The following is a 25,507-nucleotide window of genomic DNA, read 5'->3' on the forward strand; positions in this document are numbered from 1 at the left end:
GGTAATCACTTACCATCAGGTGATCCGTCTGCTCGTTTGCCTCCTATCACATAAAAAAAATTGGCTGTTAATCATTATGGACATTGTATGAAAGTGCGCACATTACACCGATTTGGTATCAGCCGATTCTTCATACAAATTAAAATCGGGCTCAACTATCGGCCAACCAAAAGTTGCTGGTCTTGCGCCTAAGTTTAAACTTATAAAGCACTCTACGGACGACAAGCCTCTAATAATATCAAACACCAAGCACTTGTCCAAACGTTATGGACAGTGTGCACAGGCCTGAGAACGTAAAGAGATCCTTAAATCACGCGATTCTCCCGCTGAAAGAACTAACTTAGCCCTAACCCTAATGGTCCTCGTATCTGACAACAAACAACACATTTGCAGATTCAAATCTTGCTAGGAGATAAAATAATACTGTTTGATTCCATGGACGTTTGTTGGCTATCTAAAGCTATTAGCTGGACTGAAATATTTACTTTTTATTGTCCCAAGAAAGGAGAAAAGAACATCCTAATAAAACATGGAACAAACTTATGTGTTATTTCTTTTCTCAATTTTGCGTGCCTCATCTCGAATCGAGCGTAGCCTAGGACCTCTGGGACGAAAACCCATTTCGTTTATTCTATTACTGTAGCAAAAATATACCTAAACATGTTTTTTCAAATCCCTTCCTCCTTTGATGCGTGAAATGCATATTTGTGTCGTGGAAAAACATATGGGCCTCATTGTTTAGACAAAATTGCAGCCTGGCAGGACACAACCCTTATAAATCAACAGCTTTATTAGTTCTACTCTGTGATTTTGTTTCACTGTCGGAGTTATTGCGTTTGTTCACTCGGCCTTCAACCATTTGGGATTACTTTGATGAAAGTTTGTCGTTCTAATAATATTAATCTTCCTTTAGATCAAAATATCATTGAATTTTAGTAGACGTCAGGTTATTTGATGTTGATAGAGATGGAATATTCATCTTGTAAATTATCTTAAAAGGCCCAGGTCCCTAGATGTTAGTTTTAGATCAACTTCAATTTAGAATCAATTATTATTGAAATACTTGTGGAATTCCTGAAATTGTCATAATCAAGAACCTCTGGTTGCCTAGGCGGCAGGCTACTAATTCCAGGAACAAAATAATAGAAATTTAATTTAGAGTTTAACGTTACGAGAAGTATGTACTTTCCTCTTGTGTATTTAGTTGCTAAGCCTTTGATACATAAATAATTAAACAGTGTCTTTCTGGCATAATTATGTACCGTACTGTGTTTATGAAAATCAGTAATTTCATAATCAGTCATGACATGCCTAAATCTTATCTTGAAATAACGAATGCTTTGGAAAGATGGAATCTAACGCCCATATTCACAAACGATGCTTGCTTAAGTGAAGCTACAAATCTAACGCACAGCGTTGAATAGAGCTCTGTGATTGATAGATCTTGTGATTTATGTCTTATGGTCTTTTACTATGGGGCTCAGCAGCAGACATAGAATCAATTTTCATTTTACAGAAAAGAGCTGTTCGGGCAATATACGGTCTTAAACCACGTGACTCGCTTAGAGAAGTTTTTAAAGAAATCAATATATTGACTGTGGCTTCGCAATACATATTTGATAACATTATGTATGTCCGTAAACATATACATTTATTTACTAAGAAAAGTGACGTCCACTCATTTAACACGAGACATAAGAATAAACTTGCTGTTCCATCATTTAGGTTGCATAAGATAGGTAATTCATTCTTGGGGAAATGTATTACCATATTTAACAAAATACCACACAACCTTGTCGAATTGCCAATAAACAAATTTAAGATACATATAAAAAATACCCTTACCACCCCCCCCCCCCCCTAATTTAGAATGACGTAATATATGGACGGCCCCCATGTAAAGTGCCCCATAAGGGCTACCTTTTTCTTTTTTTATTATTTTCTATTGACGTTCATAAGTGCCACTTGTGGTCTAAACTGAATAAATATTTTTGATTTTGATTTTTTTTGATTTTGATTGGTTCGTGTGTCACCCTGTGCGTCTACGCGCACTGTGAGACCTCATAGTAATGTTTGTGAATACGGGCGTAAGCATAAAGTAGTTTTTATCGATTAACAACATTAACCGTTATCGATTAGATACTTACGTTATACCATGAAGATTTGTACATCAACCGATGCCCAAATCATTCGGACCCAGAGTCTCTCGATTGCACAATCGCTCACCAGGACGCAATTACGATGGCGTCTCGAGTTTTTGCATCGAGTAAATCGAGATATGAACCCCGTTCCGTGTTTGATACAATCACCGATTCGTCGCGACCGGCCCTGTGATATATTATGCAGGAGGAAGTCTCTGGTACTGTTATAAGTACATAATATTATCACAGACAGCTGATTGGAACTGTTGTTGTGGAAATGTATGACCGCTAGATAGATTACGTACCTTCCCCTTTTATCTGAAACAACTGTCATTTCCCTGGGTTGTCTGGAAAAGTTCGCTTCATAGCAGTCATAATCATCATCATCATTTAGCCATAGGACGTCCACTGCTGAACATTGGCCTCCCTCAGTGATTTCCATGTTGATCGATTGGTAGCGGCCTGCATCCTGCGCCTTCCTGCTACCTTTATGATGTCATCGGTCGTCGATTATTAACGGCACTAGTGCCTAATTGTGCCTTTACATTAAAATTTTCAGACAACCCTAAGAGAGAAGAGCTGTTTCAGAATGTTAGGAATTTGTAATGTTGTTGTTGTTTATCTATTAAGTAAAAGGTTTAAGGAACTACGACAAACTGCGTGCCTATTTCCAAAAACAGTGTCTCTTTTATTTCATATACGATTTACATTTATTTTTTATTTAGTTTATTCAGAAACTCAACAGCTATATTACATTTTTAGAATTTTTTTTTTCTTACAATGGTGGCACTTAAGCTAAAAAAGAGTTCCATGACATGCAATAATGTTCGTACATTATAATATATTATATTTATTCATTTATACATTTTATTACTTTTTACATACATTATACTTACGCAGGGTGAAACCGAAAGGCACCGCCAAGCTTTAGGTAGGAGCGACTAATTTATGTATGTTTCAAGGCCTATGTACGAGTGTGTACCTCGATACAATGGAGTCTGTAGCCGTTGCTACTGCTATATTACAACTTGCACGGGCCATATACGGGGCTTAAAAACCCCAACATTTTCCTCTCGCGTAGTTTTCTGCTGGCCCCAGTTTTCAATTAGAAACCTTTAAAATTCAAGTTGAAGCGCTCGCGGTCCGAGCGTTCTGTCACAAGAACCACGGTCCGTCCCACGGTGACATTATGCCGTCAATAGTGATGGGAAATTACAAATTATTTTTGTAAAATTATTAGATATTTTTTCGGTGAATTTTTGAATAAGTAAATCTATCATAAAAAGGAAAACAGCTGCCTAGCGTGAAATTCAAACTTTTTGTAAGTACTAATGATAACATAATCATTGTGTTTTTATAAATAATTACTAGCTGACCCGGCGAACTTTGTTCCGCCTTAATGGCAATAAATAACGGGATAAAAAGTATCCTATGTCCTTCTCCTGGCTCTAAACTACCTCTGACAATTTTCAGCTAAATCGGTTCAGCCGTTCTTGAGTTATAAGCGAAGTAACTAACACGACTTTCTTTTATATATATAGATTAACATAATTTTCCCTTCGATCATAATATTTAAAAAAATAAAGTAAAATAAAACAACGAATTTTAAAACAAACTTGAAACCCCATTTTCCCCTTTAAATTCGACCCAGAATGATGTTCCACTTCCGTACGACTACATTTGAATTCTGCATTGAACAAATTACACACTCTTAGTTAAAATGGACCGAAGGGTAAATATTTCTCACTTTATAAACTTTCAGTCTCAAGAATTACAATAAGATTTACAGCTTGAGTAAATTCCATTTCAACAGAATTGGATTTATTCCTTGTTTTTTACCTTTTAACCTCCGAACATCCGCCAGATGTTAACCGGGTGAGATTGCGATGGTAACAATAAAGGTTAGTACAGATCGGATTAATTAATGGTAACGCGAGTGAAATAGTGTACATGTTTAAGTAATAGTATTCTCCATTGCCTTCCAACTTTACTAGATTAAAAAGAATAATTAGACCTCCAGAGCAGATTTTTTGGGTAATTTAAATAGTGCGTGTTTTCTTTAGTACCTACTCGTACCTAGTTACTTTGTACATTTAGCATTTTTTTATTATTTTCATGTATCAATCGCTGAGATTGAAAAAGATAAATTAAACGTTCTGTTTCTGCAGTCTAATGTGTAAGCACCTTAAGGCATTCACATTAAAGTACCAAATAAAGCTGTAACTGGATTCTTATAAATATTTTAATCGGCTTTTGTGAATGTCTTACACGATAAGGATAAATCTTCAGGCAGCTGCGGTGATGGAATTACATTAATGTATTTTTTGTTTACTAAAAAGCCTTTAATTAAGCATATACAGAATATTGTATTTGTTTATCTTTACGCGTGTGTATTACAGAAGTTACGTTAGTATTTTGACGTAACATTAATTTGTCTTATTATGTTGTATCTTAAAATTGATTATACATTATTTTCATTACAACGTAACTATAACCTACTGAATAGCAATATCATAGTTCTTTTTTTTTAGTTTGAAACGCAAATGAATATCGTTGCTTAATAACTTAATATGCAAAAAATATTTCACGAAAAAATTATAACAGCTTTGAAGTATCTGGTATTTTGGAGCTGTGATTTTTCTCTTTCCCATCCCTACTCCAAGGGTTAGAGGCCCATCAAGTACAGTTAGCGGAATTAGAGACGTCTCGTAACGGAGCACACTTTTTGCGATCGCGAACTATACTTTAAACCAGTGGTTTTCAACCTTTTTCATGTCACCACGACCTAGTATGAAAAAAATTTTGGCGACCCCCCGACTGCTTGCTTTTTTTTCATGCATTTTATAATGTTGCCAAGATGTTTGTAGGGACCGAATACTTCAATCCATACAACATTTGCATTATTGGATTTCGGATTAATCAGTCTTTATAAGATTTTTTTTACTTGTAGTTTTTACGACCTCTCGCGACCCCCCTATAGAGGCTTCGCGACCCCCCAGGGGGTCTCGACCCACAGGTTGATAAACACTGCTTTAAACGACTGCTTTATATTCCCAAGATGCATGCACTTTTATACTGGAAACTGAAATATTTCTCGAGAATAATTGTGAGCGTGTAGCGTCCCAGGAAGAGACTAATGTGATACTGTTTTAATGGAAACTGAATTTACCATTGCATTTTCTAATTAAAGATTAAGCTACCATGAATACTTGTAGTAGAGTGATCCAATAAAGTCGGTGTAGGTCGAATGTTCTAATATCGTACCGTCTGATATGATTAGCCTCTTTTTCTTTATTTGTAGGAACTCAAGGCTCAAGTCACGATACTTAAACCACGGTAATACTATCCAAAACCTTGTTTTGCGAAATCTGGATAATTGTAACTGCAAGAATTCATTAATTATTTATTAATATGGTACAGCTGCCGTTGGTTAATTAAGTCATATTTAATCGTTAATTACCGACAGCTCGTTACAGCGACATCGCATGCCGTTTCCGACCATTGTCCAGTCGGATGCAAAATATTCGCTTGCATTTCATTTTGGATATGAATACTTTGGATATTATTTAATGAATGCGAGATTCCAGGGCTACGATTGTCAGCGGATTTTATCGCTTTATCAATATTATAGGAAGCTTGAGCGAGCATCTTAAAGTTTCGTTGCCAACTCCCACCTTAACAGACCTACATCTAGTGAGGCCCTAGCATCTACACCGCCAGCTCGTCCAACAAGCTGTGCCTTTATGCTACGGGTACCTACATCAAGTGTACTCAACATCAGGACTAAGCAGTACATCTGTTAAGTCCCTATAACATCTACATCGCCTGATCATCCACCAAGCTGTGTCCGTCTCGGCAGCTCATCTGTAGGGTCCCTCGCATCTACATTATCAGCTCAACCTACCTCCACGTCCCACCAAGCTGTGAGTACCTACCTCCATGCTGTGGAAGAACCCTGAACAGCAGGCAGGACTCGGCATTCTTGTCTCAGCAATCCCCCACGTGCCTCTATTAAGTCCCTAGCATCCACATCACCAGCTCTCCCAATAAGCTATAGGTACTCACCTCCATGCTGCGGATGGACGCTGAACAGCAAGCAGGGCTCGTCGCCCGGCTCGCGGCAGGACTCGACCACGTCACAGCAGCTCGTCTTTAGGGTCCCTAGCATCTGCATCGCCAGCTCGCTCAACAAGCTGTAGGTACTCACCTCCATGCTGCGGGTGGACACTGAACAGCAAGCAGGGCTCGTCGCCCGGCTCGCGGCAGCACTCGACCACGTCGCGGCAGCTGGTCTGCGGGGTCACCGGCACGTGCGTCGGCGACCACCCCGCGCCGCTTTCGCACCACACTCGCACTATCATCTGGAAGTAGAGAACGTGTTAAACTATGATGGTATTTCGCACCACACTCGCACTATCATCTGGAAGTAGAGAACGTGTTAAACTATGATGGTATTTCTTGGTTCTAGATGCTATATAAAATAAAGTATCTGAACCAACGTCTAGATTTAGATAAAGTCAAGCAGAAGAGATGGTCAGATGCGGTGAGGAAAACGGAGGGCGGCAGTATGCACCGTGCGGTCTACAGTCTACGGAGGAACAGTAAACATAATATGTGGTCACGATCCTCATGAGTGAGGGACCGAGAAAGAAGAGATACAAACCAGTCAGTCAACCGAAAAGATGGAAGAAACATGTTGAAGATGTAGGTACTTATTTAAATACTAACTTAAGATTAAGAAAACAAAATATGCGCATTGGTGCGTGGGGTGCAGATAACGTGTGTTTAATAAATTACCTCAGTTTTCAAATCTCAAGAGTCCTAATAGACCTCCACTTGTAAGATCCAAGGATCCAAGGATCTTCCTATCAATCCTACTATGATACTCTGCTACTATGGCTTGAAAAAGAAAGTCACATCTTGTTTACTATTTAATAAATAATGTCCGATTTTCTGCTTAATTATCCACTTCATTTTAAATCTTGATAATAATTATTTCACGTTACAGAAAACGACAAGTCATAACATCTAACATCGTCAAAATGACGTGAAAGAGAGCAAAAGTGACACTCAAAGAGTCTTTAAACACTACAAAACCTTATTGTAGAAATAGCATCGAGATTTTTGTACAAAAGAGGAAATTATCGGTAGCCTGCTGCGACGACAGGAGAAACAGTAATTTCAACACTAATAATATGTATGTTATTGTGTTCTAAGAATCTAGTCTTGGTATAATTTGAAGAACAATAGAGCAACGTGAAAAATATTCAGTGAAAAAAAATGGATTACTTAGTAGAACTTGTAATCAACTAAAGGCTGTGCAAACTTAATAACTTTAAAATCTTTCTATTGAACTTACGACTGTTTTCTTAGAACAATTTTCCAGCCAATTTTCATATTGTGTTATTTGCATTTCATGTCTGGCTCTATAGAGAGAGACAATAGAATGGCTTAAATGATGCGCACGCGTCGCTATGCGTGATTGTTGCCAGGACTAATGGCTCTTATGGAAATACACAGTTATGGACCGTTATAGTACTAGGATTACGTTTGTGACTTTTATTTGGAATATTTAAACATTTCTTAGTAAAGTTTTAGTACATTTTTGTTGCCATAAAAAGCCTCTTTCAAAGCCCTGTCATGTGTCACGTGTAGTATAGTTAGTTACCATATTATTATCTAAAATGTCAAACCTATTATGAACAAACAATGAAAAAATATCCAAGAGAAGTCTAAAATGTTAAAGCATTCAGAAAAATTGCAGTAATTTAAAGGTGGACCGACGACCTGATAAAGGTAGCAGGAAGGCGCTGGATGCAGGCCGCTACCAACCGTGCGATGTGGAAGTCATTGGGAAAGGCCTACGGCTGTGGCTGAAATGATGATGATGATGAGAATAATGACGCATTTTGAATAAAGGCAAACTGTCCAGAGTAATAAAGTGTTCCAAAGTAATAAATTTAATTCTGTCAACATAAACACGCTTAGAAAAGCTAAATTCTAACGAACAAACTTACAGTGCACCTAATGGCCGTTCGCGCTCAAAGCGAGGTCCTAACAGGTCCTAATGCCATCAAAAGTGCGAGCAATTTGCGCTAAGTGGGGGGTAGAGAGGGGGGGAGGTGCCGACAGTGGCGCCACCTGCGCGTAACTACAAATCGCATTATCTGAACTTGCAGTTAGGAATTGGTGCACAAACATATGAACTATGTGGAACTTCTGGGCTGCCTTGTTGAAAAATACTGTTAGACTTTATATGAGTTGGTACACTCTAGTGTTGAACTCTCCTCTACCTGAATGTCTTAGATTAGATGAGATATACACAAATTGAAAAATCAATCCTCTGAATTGCTCTTTGATTAGGACTTAGGTATTAGCAGAATTTCAGTAGCGTGAAGGCCCGAAAAGAATATAATGTGTTACGGAAGGCACTTATGACAATCTTTCGGAATTAGCCTATGCTCATTCTGACATTTGGGTTAATATAAACCCAATTTTAATTGCCTCGACGTCTTGGTCCTTTGCCATTCTAAAAAAAAATATACAGTTTCAATAATCTAATATAACTAGAGCAAAATTGATTGATTCTTACTCCAAGATTGTTCACAGCGAACATAATCAAAACAAGCGCCAGTCCAACCGTGACGTCATGTCCCGCTAATTAGGTATTTGTGGTATTAGCGTCGGTAATTGACAAGGACGTGTCACGTGACCGATCGCCGATGGCTATCGCTTTAGCGGCAGATCTGATAACTGGGTTGATTTGCATTATTTTGGGGTATAATTGAGTGAGAACACTGTATGGACAACTGAAAACGGTTATGGGGATTGAGGGAATAACTACAGATTATAAAGAGAACGAATGATATGAAAAATGAATTTTTTGATAAAGATTTTGGCAATTAATCTGATGGCACTATTTCGCTGATGGGTGCCATGGCCGCGTTATGGACATTTGCCGCATTTGATACAAAGAAGAACTGTTTTATTAACCTTTATTCAAAAGTTATAGAATGGAGCCAACGGAAGCATTTAATTATCCACATACCTCTAAGAGGATCTGAATTTTAGATTAACATAAAAACTTATAATATTTCATAACACAAGAAATATCGGCGTAACGAAGCACTCCAACAAATAATTTCGTAATTATTTCCTCAACAACTCAGCTTATACAGTTAAATAGAGAGGGAAAAAACAAAACCTCCTCTGAAAGGGCAACGGAAGTCGCCGCAGTCACGTGATCATTGTTTTTATTATACCCTCCAAAACACCTCTGTGGTTTCTTTCCCTAACCTTTGTTGTACTAATAATATACGAAGGGCTGTTTTCAGGCTTGTTAACTACGTATTTAGCAATCCTTTGTTTCGAAATGAATGGTGGCTACACCTTTCAAAATAATTAAGAGGGTCGCTATTATTATTTTTTATGAAAAGCTGAAAAAGCTCTGTGGAAAATTGTAAATATATTTTTATTAAAATTAAAAAGTATGAAATCTCAAAAATCCGAGAACGAAGGCAAAACATTTTCTGCGAATCTTAGAAATTACTTTTCATTGGAAATTAAACCGTTATTGTGATATGTTTTATACAATTTCTTAGAATTTAGATGTTGGTTTGTATCAGTCGCCTCCTTTGTACAACTTATAAGGAAACTTATCTATCCACTCTAATGGAACTTCCAAGTTACATAAATGTATGTCAAAACCCTTTTGTGTATTAGTAATTTCTACTTTCACAACAGTAACTGCGGTTACAAAATATCTAAGTTCCAATGCCCAAAGAGTTGGAGCGACAAATGACCAACACTTGCATTTGTTTGCCATACTCGGCGAGCTGCGCCGGCGCACAATGGGTTGCTAAATGCTACAGCTACTAGAAGCACGAAGCCAGTATTTAGTGCTTTAGGTTACCCTGGGCTGTGACCATTAGGTTTAGGCAATCAAAACCACACCTTAGATTTGGTGATTATCAAAAATAAATTTATTTAGAAAGCTTTTTATTTGTTTATACCAATTTTTTTTATCCACAACGAGGAAGCACTTGGCCTGTATCTCACCTGATGATTTCTTACTATTTTAAACGCCAAGGTTTGTTACGATGTAAGGAGGGATGTTTGTTGCTCGTTCACGCAAAAACATCAAAAGCTTGCGTGAAATTAAAGACACACAGCGCCATCTCTTATTCGAATCTGCAAACAATATTTTACAACTTTTTAGTAGTGAATAATTTACATTATATTGCCTCTCATGTACTAGTAAAGCAATAGTATTGCCGTTTCGCATCCTTACATAAATGATAATAATCGTTGATTTACATTCGAGTTGCGCGCATCGCATTATGCGGTTTTCCATACGTTTGCTATCTAATCACTGGAGTCATGTGGTAACTGAGCTGTAACTCATCCAGGAATGGACTTGTTGCCATAACTCGAGCTGACGGACGGCTGCTATCAGGATGGAGCCAGGGTTAGCAGACACCAGCCTCTTGTCATAGGTAAATAAATCAAAGCTATGTACAAAATAGCGCTGATCCCGAATATGTAGAGACAACGGCGCGTCGAGCTATCATTTTGGGATCTAATTTAGTTGATGGATGATTTTGCAGCAAAAATTTATACTCTAATGTGCATTCGTTTTAAACTTTTTATAAGAGCACACTAATACAAATAAATAGTAAAATATAGACAAAAAACCCATGAGTAGTCTTATTTTAAAAGGATGCCAATGATTTCAATTTCACCCTGTATGTTTTTGTAGCAAAAGTGACCTTCTTACAACTAGCTAAACAATATTAAGCTGGTGTTGCTGTACTTCTCACATAAGCTGTCCTAAAAAAAGCCTTACTTCAGTATAAAGAAAATGAAACCAAGATGCTGACAACCCTATGCCCATCGGATACGATGACATTGATGCCCTTTTTTACATAACCCTGCAAGGTGGTTCGGAGGAAAGCTGGGTTGACAAGGAAGTCAAACCTAGGATACCTATCTATCAAGTATTTATGAAGCAAACATTGTTAGAAATTTTGTATGAAATACGCATATGAAAATATTTCAAATACAAATACAAAATTATTTATTGTGAATCATAGGTAGGTAGGTTTCTTTATGTGAGTTGTATGTAAGAAATAAGTAGAGTCTCAATGATTCTGAGAACATTATTTAAGACAACAATAGAGGGACAATTTCGTTTATTATTATATGGAAGTATATCCCTATGCCTAAACTACTTGTAGATGTTAATGGAAATTCTGGCACGGTATTAAAATAGATGAAACCTTGCTCTCTACTCTAAGTAACTAAACAGGGATTCTCAAACGTGCTGAAGCTGAATCATGTTAAATATTATTCTTACAATAATTTGAAAGAACGCGAACTAAGAACGCATGTGCGCAAATAATCAGACCACTTTAACATTTTTAGGGTTCCGTAGTCCTGACAAGGAACCCTTATAGTTTCGTCATGTCCGTCTGCCCGTCTGCCCGTCTGTCCGTCTGTCCGTCCGACGTTTTGCTTGGAAACTGTTGGTACTAGAGAGCTGTAATTTTGTGGAGATATGTATATTAATCACGCCGACAAAATGGTAGAATAAAATTTTAAAAAAAAAAGTTTTTTAGCTTAGCTTCCCTACATGTAAAATGGGGATGATTTTTTTTTTCATCTTCTTTAGATGCAGTAATTACTTGCTTCTGAAATATATTGTGTTAACGACTGACAACTACGGAACCCTACACTGTGCGTGGCACGACACGCACTTGGCCAATTTTTCAAATTACTTTTTTTTTTATCCACAACCAGGAAGCTCTTGGCCTATATCTCACCTGATGGTAAGTGACGATCAGGCCGAAGGTGGAAGCAAGCTTCACCCGGAATCCTCAACCACGGAGGAACTGGCTATCTTACCTCTAACTGCCTCTGTTTGCACGAGTGCCCTATCACGTAACGGTCAAAGTTTACTCCCCACGCAATAAATTCGCACCTGCGCGTACGCAAGCAGATGCAAGGGTTTAATAAGGGCTCCGTTTTATTATTATGGTTTAACAATCACAATTTTAACAGTGCACTTCAGGTAATTGTGGCGAATTCCTTGAATATAAAATCCTGCACTGATACACACAATATTAATGGCTTTCAACTTCAATCAATCAATTCAATTTCAACTCAAATCAATTCAATCAACTACATAGATTATACAGTGAAGGTGCAGTTCATTTTGGGGTATTGTTGAAAATCGCTACCATTATTACTCGCAAATACTCACCAGCTAAAAACTTTAAGATATTTTTCACTTTTCCTTTAGAGCTTTCTTTCACTTTTTCTTTTAGCAACGGAGAAGTCGAATCTTAACTTCGAACTCCTCATATTATGTTCTTCTGATTAATTTCGTTGCGGATCCAATGACAGTTTAACTTTCCCCTGGGACAAACTTGACCTTCATTGGTTGGGTTTTTATTGGCGGTCAAGCTGTAGATCCTGGCTACACAGGAGTTGCAGTGGTGGGAAAGAGAGATTGGAATAGTCCCGTTTTCCTTTAGAGCTTGTATAACCAAAAAATGACACATAAATATTCACCACTTACCGGAATCATTGTGGGCTGACATGTGTGGTCGTTCGTCTATATCGTATCGTTCCTGAAACAAAAATACACTTTTGTCAACAATGTTTTTGATTTTCTGGGTTAAAGTACCTATATAGGAAAATAATTTACAGGGTGTCCCAGAATGGGTGAATCAAACTGCTAGGGGAGGTAGCTCTACTAATGTACTAACCCAAAAAAATATAAAAAAAATTTTTTGAGTTCGGATTTTTTTTTTTTTTCATATTTTTTTAGGGATAGTACATTAGTAGAGCTACCTCCCCTAGCAGTTTGATTCACCCATTCTGAAACATCCTGTATACCTACTCTTTATTCTATACACCGCACAATAAAATAAAAATTAAACAGAACAATTTATGCAGTATTTTATTATTTTTCCTAGGTAGCGATTTCGTCCGCACCACACAGGAAAAGAAAGGGAAAATTGACTTCATGTGACTACTAGAGAGGTACTAAATCCCGGTCTGTGAGCACGTAGAATGTTGTCCAATGACCCCAAGCTACCCATCCTTATCGCTCGCGCGTAATTATATTGCTGTCGCGATCTCACACTCACTGCGGGCGCCCGTCACACAGTCGCGACAGCAATATAATTACCTACACACAGCCTGCCCGCGCTTTTAAAATTCGCGGTTTTCAAAGAGCCACGGGCCGCATTGTTCCACATTACCCTTATTATTCCCTAATCCCTCCGCCGTTATTTATTCAACGTCTAAACCACACAGCTTTGTTATTCGCGAGACTTTTCATGAAAAACGAATTAAAACGCTAATTAAATTGGTATTGTAGTCGTGGTGTTGAATCATTATTAACAGAAAATAAATACCTAATGTAAAAAAATATTATGACCACGAAACGATAAATTGATTGTCGCCCGTATTCACTTTCGATGCTTGCCTGTGAAGCAGCAAATTGAACGCACAGCGTTGAATAGAGCTCTGTGATTGGTTCATGTGTCACCCTGTGCGTCCACGCGCACTGTGAGATCTCATAGTATAGTAATGTTTGTGAATACGGGCGTGTGTCTCTATACAGTATGATTGTTTTTACCACCTGAAAATTTTAACAGGTTGTTATAAAAATGAACCAGTTTATGGTGATTGCTTAATAAGGCTGCAGTCATACGACGCGTTGAATTCTGAAAGAAAAAATACTACACGAATTTTGAAGGTGATCCAATTTAGCTGCCCGGTCCAATATATTAAGAATACCTTTTATTATTACATTTATTTATTTTATTTATGACTGCATACGAGCCTAAGTTCGGCGATGAGACGTATTTTGGAGCTGCATTATTTGAAACCTTAACCTTCTCGCCGGATAATACCCGGACCGACATTGTTGCGCCGTAATGGGATTAAAATTTAACCCGTTCATTACTCGTTAAACCCTAAAACGGGCAGACCTCCAGTAATTTCATTGCATGGCGAAAACTGCCGATTATGTAAAATACATTCGCCATGCGCTTGGAAATTGTAATGCAGGATGTTGGTTTCAATTTATGTGTAGTTACAGTAGACAGTATAATATCAGAGAGTAAAATTGTTCCCTCTATTTCTGCTGTCCCCCACAAGCCCCTTCCTATGGGCGGGCACTGGGAAGAAAAGAATAGCTTTGTCCTTAAGGAGAATTCAAAAAAATTGTTATGAAAATTCAAATTCATGTATTTTATTCAGTACATAGGCCCTTTCCAGGGCACTTATACACGTCCCAAATATACATAGCTTGCCCTACCACCACTTCGGGACAACATATGGGCTGGTGCTGAGAAGAAGTGGCGGAAAAAACTCAGTCAGCTTTGTCAGCCTCTTTTTCAATAAAATAATAAAATAATAGCCTGTAACAATAGTAAATGTGTGTGTATGTAAATAAATAAATAAATAAATAAAATACAGTAATTTATAGTTTAAATGACACGCAATAAGTGCGAGCTAGGCAGGTAAAATCCACGTACTCTTGTCATCTAAATAATCGACATGCAAAAGTGCTCATTTAAAAGCCTTCTAACAGAAAATTGATAAAAAAAATTTTGCAGCCCACATCTTAATAAACTTGCTATTAATCCAGGATGTCTCAAGCCATGTTTTCATTATCTTCAAGGCTTTCCTGTTTATTACGGAAGAGCTTCCAATTCGGCGGCGTCCGACAAGACAACCCCGATCGACGGTGTTAATATTCATAGGGCGCGCACTCTTACGCGTGGGACTGACGTGTTATTATCATCTAAGGGACTGACTACATGGGGACAGTTGATGACGTCATACCGATGACAACATTTTTATAACATCCAGAGTCCAGACAGACACAGAGAAAAATATTTATAGGGCGCGCACTCTTACGCGTGGGACTGACGTGCTATTATCATCTAAGGGGCGGGCTACATGGGGACAGTTGATGACGTCACACCAATTATAACATTTTATGACGACCAGACAGAGAAAGCCAAATATTCGGCTCATAGGGCGATCACTGTTACGCGTGGGACTGACGTGCTATTATCATCTAAGGGACTGGCTACATGGGGACAGTTGATGACGTCACACCAATGATAACATTTTTATAACATCCAGAGCCCAGACAGACACAGAGAAAAATATTCATAGGGCGCGCACTCTTACGCGTGGGACTGACGTGCTATTATCATCTAAGGGGCGGGTTACATGGGGACAGTTCATGACGTCGTACCAATGATAAGATTTTTATGACGACTAGACAGAGAGAGAAAGCCAAATGTTCAGCTTATAGGGCACGCACTCTTGCGTGTGGGACTGACGTGCTACTAAGGAACGGGCTACACATGGGGACAGTTGATGGCGTCATACCAATGATAACATTTTTATGACGACCAGACAGAGAGAGAAAGCCAAATGTTTGGCTTATAGGGCGCGCACTCTTACGCGTGGGACTGACGTGCTATTATCATCTAAGGGACTGGCTACATGGTGACAGTTGATGACGTCATCCGAATGATAAGATTTTTATCACGACCAGACAGACAGAGAAAGCCGTAAGGTTCGGCTTATAGGGCACGCACTCTTACGCGTGGGACTGACGTGCTAAAGGATCATTACAAGCTTTTATTTTATCATCTAAACTTTAGATGATTTTATCAATTGTCCCCAATTGATGGCATCAGTCAAATAGATAAATTGTACGTCTTGGTATTATAACACAGGAGCAACTTCGGAAACAAAAACAAAACTCATACGAATAACTCTTAGGGGTTGGTGTTTCACGTACCAAACGAGAGCGTTGCTTGACAAGCGAGTTAAGGACGTTTATGTGTTTAAAGTATTTGGATTATTATGCAGATATACAGAAAAAGTGACTTATCCTGCAATCCGTTTATCACATTAAACACCAATTAAGTAGTTTATGCGAAATTCATTTCCTTACGCAAATATGTTATGAAAAGAAAAACCGTTGAATGTAAAAGCTGTTTTTGAGATATACGTGTACATAGAGGCACATTATTGTGTAATGATTTTAATGTAAAATCAAGACTTGAATCTTGAATTAAAAGCAATTACCTACAGGAAAACCTTGGAATTGAATTTGAATAAGTTTTGAACTTCATTAAAAAGCCTGAAAACCTCCATGTAAGCCTACCATAACACACTATAAATACATAAAAGCCAACCACTCGTTTAAGCTGTGTTCTACGACCCTCTACACCAGCGTATGTATGGCGAATGTTAATGCATTATTAATGTTCCGGTTTGAATACCGGCCAGATTGAAACCTCACTATGCGTATAGGATTTCAATTTGCCTCATCAGCAATTGGATGGAGCCGATCATCGGGCTTTTGATTATAAGTTAATAATTCAAAGCAGTGTTTCTATTATTTTCAGGTTAATTGGTTCAATCAAAAGCCCTCTAAAACATTTACAGTAATGAGTCCATTATAATGGATAGTTAGTAGAGATTTATCTTGAGTTTATTTATTTATTTAGCCACCAACCAAACCGAACAGAAAAATCTGCCCCCACTGGGAATCGAACCCGGGACCTCTGCGTCTGAAGCAGGTGGTCTTACCACTAGACCACAGAGGCGGTCTTCCAAAATGCATAAGTTTATATCAAAATTTACCCCGGGACCGCGACTGCATAGCAACGCATTTCGCTGCCTATACTGTACGTACACTAATACCCGTATTCACACACATTACTATGAGGTCTCACAGCGCGCGTGGACGCACAGGGTGACACACGAACCAATCACAGAGCCATTCAACGCTGTGCGTTCGATTTGCTACTTCACTTAAGCGAACACCGTTTGTGAATACGGGCGTATATACTAAACTATTACTTAGCGTTTACACAACTAATTACAGCGAAATTAGTCCAGAAACAAACGCTCGTTAGCCCTGTGGAGTGGTGGATGGCGGCAAATATCCGGTTCCCACGGTTCGCGGTTCGCATTGTTTGAACACGGCTGAAATATGCGGTGTTTGTCCAAGAATGTGATTTAGTTTAGTAACATATGTTATTCCGAGTGGTTTTCCCGCGGTTGTATTTTATTTTGTGACAAAATTTACTGTAGCAGACTTTTCGAAAACAAATAATCCTAAGTACCGATCTGACGAAGGTGACGGGAGGTGCCTGGATGCGGGCAGCGCAGGGCCTGTCCTTGTTGAAAACTTTGGGGAAGTTTTTTTCGAGCAGTGGACGTCTTTCGGCTAAAACGAACGAACAAATGAAGTTACCTACTCTTTTTTAAAAGAATAAGGACTCAAGAATAAAAGCAGTGAGAATGACATTTAGGATATTGTTTCTACGCACACAAAATCACCATTTCAGCTACTCACATTCCACTGCTGAATGTAATCCTACCAAGGAGCGCCCAAAGCACGGTCTCGCCTTTTTTCATCCAGCTACTTACAATTATCAAAATCCGTGAAAATGAAATTTTGGTTATTTTTATATGTCGCTCATTCATTTCTGTCATAATAAAAACAATTTTATGAAACTTGTATGGTTATAATAATAGTGCGGGACCAATAACCGGTGAAAACCCGGGATCCATTGTGTAAGGCGATTCGCTGCATTCATCTTCATTTAAATCGACAAAACGTTTGTAGCATGATATACGAGTAGGTAGGTAAATTCGGATTCATGGTGTTCTATTTCCAGCACAAAAGGCTAGTGTCCCAAAACACAAATCCGTCGAAAATCCGAAGCCGAATTAATCGGGTGTCGCCAGTGGAATCACGTGGGCCCGACTCGGGACGATCCTCCGATTTCGCGTGACACACGCACCCACTGGCACGGAAGGGACAAATTGGCAGTTTGGGCGGTTCCTGTGCCTGAGTGATTGGGACTTAAAACTAAAACGCTAATATTAGTGAATAAAGAAATAAAGTTTTATTTCAATGGACATTAGGTACTTGAAGTCAAAGAGGTCTATAATATTTATTTATACTTATTATAAAAACATAATACATGAAGAATAAAGGAAAAGTATACTAAGTGATGTCCATTGCAATTAAAAGGGTCTTCAGCATATGCCGTGACCCTCGCTGACGAAGACCACGACCCTGGTTTTCACGGTTATACATATATTTTACGACTGCCCGATAATAATGTTCACAATCACCTTGCTATATTTAAATTAAAACCTGTAAATGGGGATGTTGCCTGGGTCAAAAAGCAAGAGTTTTAATTAGTCCGTCAGTTAACTTATCAAAAAATACTCTACACGTATTTTTCACTTTTTCAAACTAATAAAAATTTAAAGAGATAAAGCGCCCCAAAGTTCATAAGAAGAGGCCCGTGACGTCAACGCTTGCTTAAAAATGCCGCACGTTGTGACGTCGTGCGCAACTTCAACGCACCATAACTATGTAATTATTTGTTAGATTGACAAATAAAAATATATGTGTCCAATATTTTTTGATATTAAACATTACGGACTAAAAAAATTTTTTTAGGCAACTAGCCTATTCGTAGCGATAATTATCGCTCGTGGAATCACGCGGTCTCGGGACGTGCGTGACACGCGCAGCGGCTCGGAAGGGACAAATTGGCGGTCCACGGGTTTATTATGCCTGAATGCGTGTTGATACAGAATTCAACAATTGCTGTCTCCGTGTGATAAACGGTCGTAGGTGTTTCTGATGTCATTGTCGTCGGATGAAAACGGTGAAATGAGGTAATTGTTCTGTTACCGATGCTGAAATTTTGTAGTTCTACTAGACTACTAGGTACCTAATGCTTTTCAGCTGATATGAAAAGTAAATAAATAAATAAATCTTAGGACAATTTCACACAGCGCCATCTAGCCCCAAAGTAAGCAACTTAATGCTTGCTTTAAGTAGCTTTTGATACTTTGATTTTCAAGTATCGTGTGTAGAATAGGCTCGACAAAAAATATATTATATGAAATAGGTAAGTATGTATTTCCAACCTGTAAGTATTAAAAACTCAAACGTTTAAAACTTGCTCATAAGTATCTTAAGAGCTCTGACTGAATCCAATTTAAGATATTCTGTTTCAAATAAAACATAAAATTAAATCTCCAAATAAGGCTTTCAATTTCCCCGCTCTGATGGAAGTGACCTGATTTCAATATTTTAAGAAAATATACAGCGGAATGGAAGGGTCAAATTGGAGGTGTAGTGGGTAGTCCGCACTCACGTGAAATGCGACCCACGCTCATAGGGATGGGGCATCAGTCATCACGTAAGTACGGAACTTTCTGTTTTTGCGGGTGATATTTTGAAGGCTAGTAGCGCTGTGACTTCTTGAGCGTATGTAGTGAGTCCTAAGGTTTGTTCCTGACGGGTTCAATTTAGACGTTTAATTTCAGGACTGGATCGCACTTGATCAAGATGATTCTGACAAGAATGTTATTGATATACAAGAAGAGCAAAGTAATCAGCAAGACATCAAACTTGTCATCCATTTTTATTTCAAAATAACATTTATTAGATGTACAACTATATCTAGCAAAGTACGAGTATGTACCTGTAGTATAGGTGTCACCACTTCAGGTAAGTCAATTATATCATCAAGTAGTTTCCTTAATTATCTCTAAGCTGCCTGTAGATTTATCTCCGTCAGTCAATATGTTAAACTTGACTGTGAAAACGAACCGGCTTTATTATAGTTTGATAATTCAATTGCTAAGTTACGACGCTGGGCCCGGAGTCGCTAAGTTGATATTGCTTTTGTTTCTGCGTTATTTGGACGTTTGGGTAAAAGAAATATATATATGTTACGGCTAAAGATAGTTGTGAACATAAACTTAAGATTAGCCGGCTAAACTTAAGTTTATCTTCGTGAAGCAGCTAAAGTTCGATAACATGTTAGTTTGCGTCGTGATATTCCATCTTTAGCCGGCTAATGTGCACATTAGCCAAAACGAAACGGCTAAAACTGTATTCGATGGGCGCGCCAGGCCGGCGGAGGGCTTGAGGGGACAGTGCGCAGTTTTCTTTTGTTTTATTTTGTAATTTTAAATACCTACAGAAGATTCTGTAATGACCAAATGGTTTACCTTATTATTTTATTTTAATGATTAGGTCCTGCGCTGCCCGCATTGTGGAAAACCTTGGGGGAGGCCTTTGTCCAGCAGTGGACGTCATTTGGCTGAAAAGAAAGAAAGAAAAAAAGAAAAGAAAATGATTAGGTAGATATTGTTTTAAGTAATTAATATTTTGTTATTGTAATAATTGTAATTTTGAATACCTACATAGGTACATAAAAGTATGTGTAATGAAAGTGATTATTTTTTAATAAAGTTTTCGTGTCAAAATAGTTAACATTATTACATTGTTTCCTTTTCCATTTCCTTCTACATTTTTAGCCAAGGGCCTGCGGTTACACTTAAGTTTAGACGGCTAAAGATAGAAGAAACTAACATTAACACCTCGTCGAAGATAAACTTAAGTTTAGCCGGCTAATCTTAAGTTTATGTTCACACCTATCATTAGCCGTAACATATATATGATGTATAATCGTTGATGTTTATTGCCCTGGAATATAAAATTTAAATTAAAAATCATGGAAAAAATAAACTAATAAACGGAATTATCTGGGAAAATTTAAATTAAATTTCAGTTAGTGATCTAAGTTGAACACAACTAGAATTTTCGCTAACATCAAATTGGGTAATTAAAAAATGCGCCAGTTTTAAGATCAGGTGCCCCATCAGGCACCTGCATATAGTGACTTATGCACTCATTCACAGTACAATTTTCCATTTTTACGTGGTTGTTGGTTTTACGTATTAGTTCATTTATTTATTTAATTTGATAACCAACGATACATACACTATAACCATCTTTCCAAGATATTGTACTTTTAATCTCATTATAATTTCTTACGTGAATTCCGTACTCCCGTATCCCTGTCGCATCCCTATCGCCCGGAATGTCCTCACCGCATATTCGGCTATCCGCACTCCGCCGCGCGGGATATTCGACCGCGGGCTGAATTAATCGAATAATGTGGAATACCTAAGGTACATGCCAGGTATGCTACTTGCGAAATTGACGTACCAATCTCTAAATCATATATCTTCACAGAATAGGTAGTGGTAGTTTGATAGCGCGCTCTAGTTATCACAGAATGATTCCTATTTTTCATGATACCTTTCGATTAAGTTTTTGTGACACGTACGTACGTACGTACGTAGCCTTTCTGCTTCTTGGTGATCATGAACTTTGAATGTAAACAATATGTGATGTCTGTCGATTACATAAATATTAAGTATCGACTAATTAATCATCATTTCACTCACAGGACGCCCACTGCTGACCATAGGCCTACCCCAATGATTTCCACATCGCCCGGTCGGTAGCAGCCTGTAGGATCCTGCGCCTTCCTGCTATCTTTATGAGATCGTCGTAAAGTATAGAACTATAGATAATAATCATTATTAATATACAAACACAAACATAACTCCACTTATCTTAACAGCGACTTACAAAAATTCTGCAGTTAAAACGACACATTTGAACTGCTCTATTGGTGGCAATTTCACAAATAAAGCCATTAAGCGAACTTAATTTTCATAACAGACCGCGAATAGACCTCAAGGGGACCATCTTGCTTGGAAATTCATTTAAAAGTAACAAATTACGTAAACCTTACCACGCGGCCCATGATTTATGGGCCGCGTGGTAAGGTGTGATTAGCGCCTCTGACAGACATTTTAATACGGGCCTCTTCAAGGCGAGAGTGAATAAGCACTTACAGGGCAGCCAATAATCTTCTGGCAGCTATTTTGCAACAAAAATGAACAGTCCAATATGCTGTCAACTGTACTATGTGTACAATCAGCCCAACATCTAATCTATGTCCCATCCGCGCCGGTCACCGCATTGTCCCTCCGTCGATTGTGTGCGAACTGCGAATGTCATGCTGCCCTGATATTGGACCCGATTCTGCGAACCCTAAAACTGGACTTGTCTAGTTATTTATTTGGATTAAAAAGTGTTTATGTTACAGGAAATGTATGAAATCCGTCATTGTATACAATTCCTAGGAATTGTGTATAAGTCCTAAAATCACCCGGAAATGTGTGATGTAAATTATATGAGACACATTTCCTAGGAAAATTATACATTTCCTAAACAGCAATCGGAAATGTTAAGATTTCAATAAATACGCGTGGACATGCGGTGCGAGGGGAGGATATTGCATCATCCGATTACGCGGGGTCTCTATCGAATCGCCAAATTTTTTGTACGCCTAGTTGTCTATGGCACACAAATTTTAAGCCTAAAGCCTTTTTACACAAAATCATTTAATTATTACGCCACTTTTTTTTCTCCGAAACTTAAAAGTTTCGGAGAAAAGGTCGCAAGTCTAACCTAACCTAACCGAGACATTGTTATCCAGCTACAGGAGTACTAAAACCTTCATGCCAATAATAGTTTAATAAAAGAGATGTTAAAATTAGGGATTTCCAATACTTCAGCGTAATATGCGTGATGCCGAAAGAAAGGTATGCTAATAAATTTTAGGCAAATATTTTTTTCGGCCAAAGTATAATAGTGCGAAAACAACTGTCAGGCTAAACAATAATAATTGTGAGTTAAAAGTACCTATCGGCCAATGTGGCTTGGCTAAATGAAATTTTAGGCGTACCGAGGGGCACCCGACCACGCGACCGTGCTTGTGCCACTTAGTTTTATACATTTCCTAATACAATATTGGAATTCTATAAAATTCCTAGGAAAAGTATGCATTTCCTAGGATATGTGCGTATTAAAAAATCTCTGAAGCAATATTTTATACATTTCCTAAATAGCTTCGGAATTGTATACATTTCCTAGGAAAAGTATACAATTTCTAGATTTCATACATTTCCTGTAACATTTATAAAAACATTTAAAATACTTGACATCTATCAAATCCATCTAAAAATATAGACAAAAATTTGACTTTAATAAACAGCTATAAAAAATTAAGTTTACAAAAGATTCTTCTACACACTGTTGAAAACTTATAAGCTGTATTTTCAATTTCCAATATTGACTGTGAACAACATGTAAAGTTCTTTGTATAGTGAAAACTTACACTATATTGTATATATCGCACTATATCAGATGAATGGGGAACTGCTCTACATCAATCCGTGCTATCCACGTATCTTTTGACCCGCATTGTGGCTCCATGGCATTGTATGCTAATATCTCGATAGGAGCCTACTAGGTGTAGATATGATATTATTCATGCTACTATGATATTTGGTTCCAATTCTAAAACTATCCATAATACTTGTTAAACGAATCTAGCGAATGAGACTCTTCTTTAACAAGGTGGCAATTTTAACGGTTGAATGATGCTAGCCAAACTGGACCATATTATTACGGTCACTTGCTGAAAAGTCCCTGATAAATAAATTCAAACTTATCTAAAAGATAACTGTGACTTTACGTATGATAAATAACTATCAAAAACCTTTTCAGGAAACAGTGAAACATGGCTTCTATCTAATGTGTAATTATTTCCACAAGTGCCTCAAATCATCTTTGTCGACTTTTCCTTTAACTTGGCCTCTGGCCTCTAGTGTTTTAATCAATTCCACAGGGCCAAAGACTCCAAACACAGAGGATAAACTATTTCTCAAGTTAGGACAACTTAGTATTTCTTCTAGCGAAATATTCAAAAACAAACCCCACGTACCTGACATCGGTCAGTGTAAGGGCTCCACGCTTCAGTAGTCCTACGTAATGAGGGCTAGCCTGGGCAGGGCACAGTCCGCAGTTCCGATCCAATTCGTGTAGGTAATTGGTCATTTAAATCGATATCGGTTCAGTAAATACTAGGTATTTTTTGTCAACTAAAGGCGTGAGAGTACCGAATAAAGTTTAGCATATTTATTTTTTGCAGGAACGATTTTTACAGAAAAAAAATCATAAAAGTCATTTATTTATAACTAGCTTTCCGCCCGCGGCTTCGCCCGCGTGGAATTTTGTCTGTCACAGAAAAACTTTATCGCGCGCGTCCCTATTTCAAAAACCGGGATAAAAACTATCCTATGTTCTTTCCCGGGACTCAAACTATCTCTATGCCAAATTTCATCAAAATCGGTTGCGAGGTTTAAGCGTGAAAGCGTAACAGACAGACAGACAGACAGACAGACAGACAGACAGACAGACAGACAGAGTTACTTTCGCATTTATAATATTAATATAGTTGGGATAATAATTGAGCTTCATGTAGGTATAACATGTTTTTTTTTCTACAAGTAGGCTTTTAAAAAGCGTTTTTACAGATAAATTATTCCCATGGAAAAAGGAAACTCGGCATCACCCATAGAGCAAAACCAAGTTACACAATGATCAAACTCACCAAAGAGGAATTATTGTATCATAATAATACGAGTACTTATAGGTACATACTATACATTCTTATTGCAAAATAATCCCTATTACAACGACATAAAGTCTCCAATATTCAGCTTGATAAGCCGTCGTCGGTACTATCACATTACTTGTCCCCTCCGATAAGCGACCCGTCTGGGAGGTCCGTCGTAACTTCGTAGGTTCGTACCTTATAATCCCGATAATCTGCCGGAGTTAACAACTTTGTACCGACCTTCCGTAGCTAAAAGGGAAAAAACAGCACACTCGACTTACTAGATTACACGTAATTCACTGCACGTCATTCAATCGAAGATGAATCCTATCCAACACAAAAAGTATTATTTAAAAACAAACATCAGATTCTTTCAGCTATGTGTAAGTTACGCGCTTCTTATTAATATTAAATCAGTGGTAAAATATTATTCTCAAACAAAACGAGGCTCAAGTTCTGTTTTGTCCTAGTATTTCTGAGACCGCTTTCGATATAATATTGTGGCCGCCGCTATGATACGATTTTCTCCCTCAGTCTTTAGATAGTGTAGTTTCGTTTCAGCCGAATGACGTCCACTGCTGGACAAAGGCCTCCGCCAAGAATTTCCATAACGAACGTTCCTGCGCTGCTCATATCCAGGTACTTTCCGCACACTTAACCAGATCGTCAGTCCACCTAGTGTCGAGGCCTGAACACACTGCGTCTTCTGGTGATTTTTTAACAAATATCAACTAATTAATATTGAAAAGTATTGCTAATTCTCTGTAGTAGTGCTCGCAACTTTATTTGGCAGTCAATTGCAACTGGCTGCTTTCTTCGCGCTGTCGCCAGACGCATCTTGTCATAACGACAGTAGCCCCGCATAATCGTTTAGAGGCAATAAAACGCGGACACCCTGTATAACGACTTGTTGAAAGGCTCGCCTAATCAGTTCCACTTGTCAATGGATTAGGATCG

At 38.1% G+C, this 25,507-nt stretch overlaps 1 protein-coding gene across 1 annotated transcript in view; it reads right to left on the reverse strand.

The window, feature by feature from the left end:
- Window positions 1-25,507, reverse strand: part of LOC114360746 (apoptosis-stimulating of p53 protein 1-like) — a 173,873-nt gene that overhangs the window by 83,426 nt on the left and 64,940 nt on the right. Inside the window, exons 2-3 of the mRNA XM_028315536.1 lie at window positions 12,721-12,772; window positions 6,349-6,502 (exon numbers count right to left, since the gene is read on the reverse strand). Of these exons, the coding sequence (XP_028171337.1) occupies window positions 6,349-6,502; window positions 12,721-12,729 (163 nt within the window). The 5' untranslated portion in view covers window positions 12,730-12,772. The remainder of the gene's footprint in view (window positions 1-6,348; window positions 6,503-12,720; window positions 12,773-25,507) is intronic.

This window comes from Ostrinia furnacalis, unplaced genomic scaffold (genome assembly GCF_004193835.3).
Source record: "Ostrinia furnacalis isolate ACB-3 unplaced genomic scaffold, ASM419383v2 OfSCF5158, whole genome shotgun sequence".
In the NCBI taxonomy this organism is placed as follows: Eukaryota; Metazoa; Arthropoda; class Insecta; order Lepidoptera; family Crambidae; genus Ostrinia; species Ostrinia furnacalis.